This window comes from Sarcophilus harrisii, chromosome 3 (assembly GCF_902635505.1).
Source record: "Sarcophilus harrisii chromosome 3, mSarHar1.11, whole genome shotgun sequence".
NCBI lineage: Eukaryota > Metazoa > Chordata > Mammalia > Dasyuromorphia > Dasyuridae > Sarcophilus > Sarcophilus harrisii.
Window position 1 is genome coordinate 14024386 of NC_045428.1, and position 6478 is coordinate 14030863.

A 6478-nucleotide genomic window follows, 5' to 3' on the forward strand; every position below is an offset into this window, starting at 1 on the left:
ATTTTTAAACAATTGTGCCTAGTTGTTTTAATACCAATATTTTTCAAGAAAAGGTGTCAATAGAAAGATATGCTATTTTCTGTATTTAGCACACTGTATATGCTTTGGTATATGATGTCATACCAATATGATGTCAAGTTGTTCAGACCCCACCCCACTCTAGGCCATTGATAAAGCACTTGGTGATTGCATAGCCTAATTATCAACCTAAATATTAGGAAGAAGGAGCCTCTAGGGTGTTTAAACTTCTAAAGTGGTTAAAACCACTAGGGTGTTTAAAAAAAAAAAAAAAAACAACTTTAAAATTGATGTTGAATGTTGTGTTTATCGATGGAATCTTTTTAATGATTAGTCATTTCCATTTCTCTTCTTGGGTCTTCTAAGAGAGGTCAGTCTGATATCTTCTTTCCTGCATGATAGAAGCTTCGATCAGTAAAAATGGAAAAGGTGATTTTTTTTTTACATTAGATGTTTACTTGGTATAAAAATGTATATTCAGCTCAAAACCACCTACTTCTGTCAAGAGAAGATCACATAAACCATTATGACACAGCCCACAATCCAGCCAATCAGGAGAAGAAGAGGGATGAGTAAGTTGGAAGCTGTGGATTCTATTTAACAAACAGACAAAAAGCAGAAGATATTGATTCAGATAGCATTATGTGAAGGAATTCTTAACATGGAATCAAGAAAAACAAATGAATATTCACAGTAAGAAAAAAATAAAAATAGGTATCAGATATAATGTTATTTATGGAACTGGTTACACACAATGCATATTATATGTCATGTGGAGTATATGTACCAGTATACATGCATGTGTGTATGTATTGTCCCATACACTTTATAGAGTAGTGAATATAGCGCTTGGTCCAGAGTCAAGAAAATGTACTTTCTTTCTTTTTTTTTTTTTTTTTTTTGCTGAGGCAATTGGAGTTACGTGACTTGCCCAGGGTCACACAACTAAAGAAGATATACTTTCAAATTCTTATTCTGTCACTTACTATTTGGGCAAGTGAGTTCATCTCTCTGAGACCCAGCTTTCCAATCTGTTTCCCACCTATGAGATGCATATGACATAATATAGTCAAAGTCATTTACAAATTGTATTAGTCCATATAAAGATTAGTTATTTGTTTGCTCAATAAGCATTTATTAAACACTTACTGTATGCCAGGCATTATACTGGATTTTGGGGATACAAAGATAGAAGGGAAACAGTCCCTGTCCCCAAAGAGCTAACAGTCTAACAGGAAAGGTAAGCACATACAAAATAAAAAGAATCAACAAATGTAAAGAAAGTCTAGATAATTAGGGAAGGAGAAAAAGAGATTGGAGAATCCACAAATCCTTCATGAAGGAAAAGAAGGATTCTGGGAGGGGAATGGGGAAAGGAAGAAGAAGAAGGGAAGCAAAAGTGTATTCTAGGAATGGAGGATAGCTAATCTATAATATAAAGGAGTGTTATGTGAGAGGAAAAGAGAGGTCAGTTTGGCTAAATTGAGGAGCAGGGGAAAGATAGTAACCCTGTTGTGTTGTGACCAGGACATCGGGGAGGTGATTCCATGACATGCGGGTGAATTGGATTTAAGTGAGGGAGGACTGGGCAAAGACCTCCAGAGCTATCGGGGTTCAGTGGCCAGATATGGATCAGGATGGCTACAGATGACCCTGGATGCAATGAGAGACTTTGGCCTTTTTAAGCTAAGCTCTACAACAGGTCTCAGTTTGACTGAGGCAACCTCCAACCAGTGATTAAGGCTGGGTAGTGATTATAGCAAAGAATTTCCTGTTTCATCTGGTCCAAAAACCCTAAATTAATAAATGTGAGTGAATGAATCTGGAAGGGGAAGACCCTCACAGTTTCTCCTCTTATGCACCTCTGAGCCCTCTGAAGATATCTTGTAGTTTATTAGCTGGATTTCTAAAGACCAGGTCTTAAACCAAAACCAATCTGATTCTCATTGATTGGCCACGAATGGGTCCCAGACCAAGTCCCATCTGGTCACTGTTTGGGTCCTGATTGGCTCAGATTGAAAGTAGTAACACAGAATGAGACTGGAGAGATAAGTTGAGGCTTCCAAAGACAGAAGGATTTTTTTCATTTATTCTCTAGTTAACAGGGAGTCACTAACATGGTTGAGTAGGACAGTCAAATGCCCAATTTTGCATTTAAGAAAAACAACTTTAGCAACAAATAAACTCTGGATTGACAAAATTCATTCTTAAATGCACAAAGCAGCACCAGCAGGAGTATCTCATATAAAATCAATGAAAGAGTAAGAAATGACTATTGATAGCCTAAAAAACTACAATACAGGCATTGCGTGCTATTAAGAAATAGTCTTCTGCTCAGTAGCTCTCCCTAACCCACGCCTGTCAAATGAAATTTATGGTGCAACATGGCTCACTCTCAAGGACAGAAATCGGAGTCTGAGGATTTATAGGACTTGGTGCTGGCCCACTCTCATAAACAGTACTTTACAATAGCACACACTGGTGCACTTGAGGTCCGGTTCTGACCCCATCTTGAGAAGTGTGTCTGATTATTCACAAACTGGAGAATGTCCAGAGGGGAACAGGCGAATAATTCAGGGCCCTGAGTTCATCACTCGAGGGAACTGAAAAATTTTAGAGTGAAAAGACTTGGCAGAGGGGAATGATAACTTTATTTTAGGTTTTAGATGGAGTCCACCCCCAAGGACAGAACTAGGAACAACAGGTGCAAAGAGGTAAATCGAAGTTTGGTGGAAGGAAAAATTCTCCAAAAAATCAGAGTTCTGCAAAAGTGGAATGGGTGACCCATGTCAGGAGGTTCATAGATTCAAGGGGCTGGGCTGGACTCACTGGGTATGGTACAATGGGGATACCTCTCATGTCTAGGTTAAAGAAGATAGTGCTGAGGTCCCTTCTAATTTTCAAACTAAATGATTCTTTAGGCAGGAATTTAGAGCTGGAAGGGACCATGGAGCTCATCAAACACTTCATTTTGGAATAGGGATTGGACAACTTACTATACTGTAGTCATTCTACATCATCAGTCATTTGTCCCCTTGGGGTTCCAGGGAAGGGGCCAAAATTCAAACCCAGAACCCCCAGTTCCCAATTTAGCAAATGTTCCACTGTATCGTACCATGGGTTACTCCTCATTGAGGAACATAAAGTGAAGGCCAGAGATGACTATGGCAGATACATTGCAAAAGAGATGGCTTTAGTTTATAGGTTAGATTGCCTCATTAGTCTTGGTATCCCCAATACCTAGCCCAGAGTCCTAGACTAAGCTGGCACTTAGTCAACGCTTTTGGATTGATCGATTTATCGGACTCATTGGCCACTAACGTGTCTTCCAACTGATAAATTCTATGAGATCCTGACACGTAGGCAGGCAGAACTAATTCTTTTGATTCCTCCTCCTCTGTCCATTCTACTAAAAATTAGCTCTTCTCTGTAAAGTTTTCCCTTTATACACTTCTATCTCAGTCCCTAAACCACTACACAGAACATAGCAGAACACAAAACAACAGAGTCACATGAAATTACATAGAAATGGCCCTAGGAGAATTTAATATTATTAATTCTCTGGTTTTGATGACTTGGATCTGTCATTAATTGAAAAGTGCAATTCGATTTCATGCCATCAGCCAAGAAAGAAAGGATAGATATTTTTAACATGCACAGTCCTGAGATAATGTGCGGCACTCATACAATATGCATTTTGGAAAATTCTATTAATGTAAAAGCTCTGGTGGGGAAAGTCAGTTTTTGAATTTGAAGACATCATTTTCAAAGGAAAATTTCCTAAATAGAACAGAATACTTGTGAGCCTTATTTTAAAAAATTGGATTCCCTCCCAATAATTTTGACAATTTCAAACAGATCCCATTGTTTCTCATGGGAAGAAAACCACCCCCTCTCCACTTCTGTCTCACAGTGTGACCTTGGATAAGGCATTTATTTAACATTTCTGAAGAAAATAATAACTTTTCCCTATCTGCCACTTATTTTTAGAAGGATATGCTGAATAATAATTACATGTATATATATACATTTATATGTACTTTATGATTATTTATGATAAAATTAGGTAGCCATCACAGTTCAAACATTTCTTTAAAAAAAATTTATCAAATAATGGTCCATGTAACAGTATTTTGCAAAGTTTTCAGTTCTTACATTTATAGATTTAGAGCTGGTATGTATTACACATGCATTTGTACATATATCCCAAATGAAAACTAAAAATATTTTATTTTTCACATTTTAAAAACAATCTTCCAGCTCTAAATACATTTGTCTAATATTGTTTTGTAAAAATATCAAACCAATGTATATATAGAGATCTCCATGTCCCTTAGCATGAACCTTGCACTGTTTGGGGGAGGAATGCTGAGATCACAACATGGCCACGCTGAAAATAAATGTGCATTCACACTATAGATTCTGCCTTTGGAAACTGCATTCATTCCCTAACTGAGAAAAATGGCCATTTAGACTTTCAAACATCTACTTATTGAATTTGTCATGGAGGTAATAGAAGCAATTCCTGCAATGGGCAGGAGGCTAAAGTAGGTGATCCCCTAACTGAGCTTTTAATAATGAGAATATATGACTTGATGGACTCTGATCACAGCACAGAGATTTCATTTGTTCACTTATGTATCTATATATTTGTTTGTTCATTCATTAATTTACTTATGTATTCATTTTTTGTTTCTTTATGGCTTTTGTTAGGCCCATGATTTCACTGTTTTAAGAAGCTGTTGGTGAAGACTTTTCCTCTGCTAAAGTAAAACAGAATCTTCCTTGCAACTGATAGCTTGGAGCCTTTCTGGGGCTCTAAGGGGACAAACGACCCAGAATCTGGCTCTAAGATCAGCTCTCCATACAATATTCTAAAAGTTCCCTGAGTGAAATGATCCTATATATTGAATTTACATTAAGATCATAGGATTCAGAGTGGAAAAGGACTTTGAAGAGTTTGTTCTTAACCTGGGTTCCACAGATGACTCCCACTTCCATTCCTCCTTCTGCCTATGGCTCCATTTCAAAGAGTCTGTGATCTTAGATGGGAAAAACACATTTTTTTCCACTAACTTTTAGGAGAAGTTTAGCAGTCCCTTCAATTATGAATGTAGGCAGCAAAATACAATTCTGAGAAAGTTTCATTAGCCTGCCAAAGGGTTCCATGATACAAGAGATATTAAGAACACTAAATCAATCCTTGGAGTCAGAGAACCCAAGTTTAAATCCCACGTCCAACGCTTACTACATGTGTGATCTTAAGAGAGTTTGTGGGCCTCAGTTTCCTTATCTGTAAAAATGAGAGACTTGAATCACCCCTAAGGCACCTTCTAGCACCAGAATAATGAGTTGTGATAGGAGAGGGAGAATACGACTTCCTATAAGCTCACCCAGGTTAAATCCCAGAGTGGAGATCTGAATCCAGGTTCTTTGAATCCAAATCCATCCTTTTTTCCACAGTACCCCCCATCCCCCTAAGTGAGCCAAATGACCTCATTCATTATTTGATTGTTTACATCAATGGGGAAAAAAATTTTTGGTGTCTTTTTCAAAATGATTTCTATAGTTGAATTGGGTGACAAAAAACAGTATTTCCAGACAATCCAATGTATATTACCAAGGCTTTTCTGACAATGATGTTCCATTCCCCAATATATCTCTGGAGCAGCAAGCATTATAAAATATGACCCAGTTAGCAGAATAATCTCTGTTCTTACCGCCAAGAAGGCCCTACAGACTATACAACTCTGCTCCTAATAAGACACCTTGAAAGCTTACCTTTTTCAGCCATTCTCCTGGGTGCCAAACGGTTTGTACGAGGCGAGGTCTGACTGCTTGCTTATTGTCATCCAGACCTGCCTAGAGTTTTAAATAGAGGGGTATCTGGAATGTGTGACAGCCGCCTCCCTCACCCTTTGCCAGTCTTCTCCTGACTGATGTCAGGGATCAGGAAGGACAAAATTTCCAACCCTGTGCTAGGGAGCGAGACCAGAGGCTACTGGGGCTCAAAGACTGAAACAAAGGAATAAAACTGGGTGAACCTCATCCAGGAGACTGGAGGCTTTTTATTTTGTGTGGAAAGAGATTGATCTACTTTCCATTTCTTCCAAACTGGGAGATCACTGGGAGATGGGGACCAAAAGGAAGCCATGAAGGTAGTAACCAGCTTGAGAATAAAGCTCTCAGACAGACCCGGATTTGCTGGTTCAAGGACTACTCCTCTTATCCGTCGCCCATTTGATTAAAAAAAAAATACTGTGGGAGATGGAATGGTACGTCTGAACAATACAGGGTGAAGAAGTGACAAGAGGAACTTATTTATAGCCTGAAGCTTATCCAAATGACTCTAGGAAACCTCTACTGCCTTTCCAAGAGTTAATAATAACAGCTCTTGTTTATCTAGAACTTGAAAATCTGCAAAATGCTCTCTACACATTATCACATTTGATTGCTTATT

The 6478-nt window shown here is 38.3% G+C and overlaps 1 protein-coding gene across 1 annotated transcript; it reads right to left on the reverse strand.

Annotated features, from left to right (window-relative positions):
- Positions 1–513: 513 nt before the first annotated feature.
- Positions 514–6004, reverse strand: STRIT1 (small transmembrane regulator of ion transport 1). The gene is made up of 2 exons (XM_031963683.1): positions 5800–6004; positions 514–611 (listed from the first exon to the last, which is right to left on the reverse strand). Exons 1-2 carry the CDS (start codon positions 5810–5812, stop codon positions 520–522), a joined length of 105 nt encoding a protein of 34 aa, XP_031819543.1. The 5' UTR covers positions 5813–6004; the 3' UTR covers positions 514–519.
- Between the last annotated feature and the right edge of the window lie 474 nt (positions 6005–6478).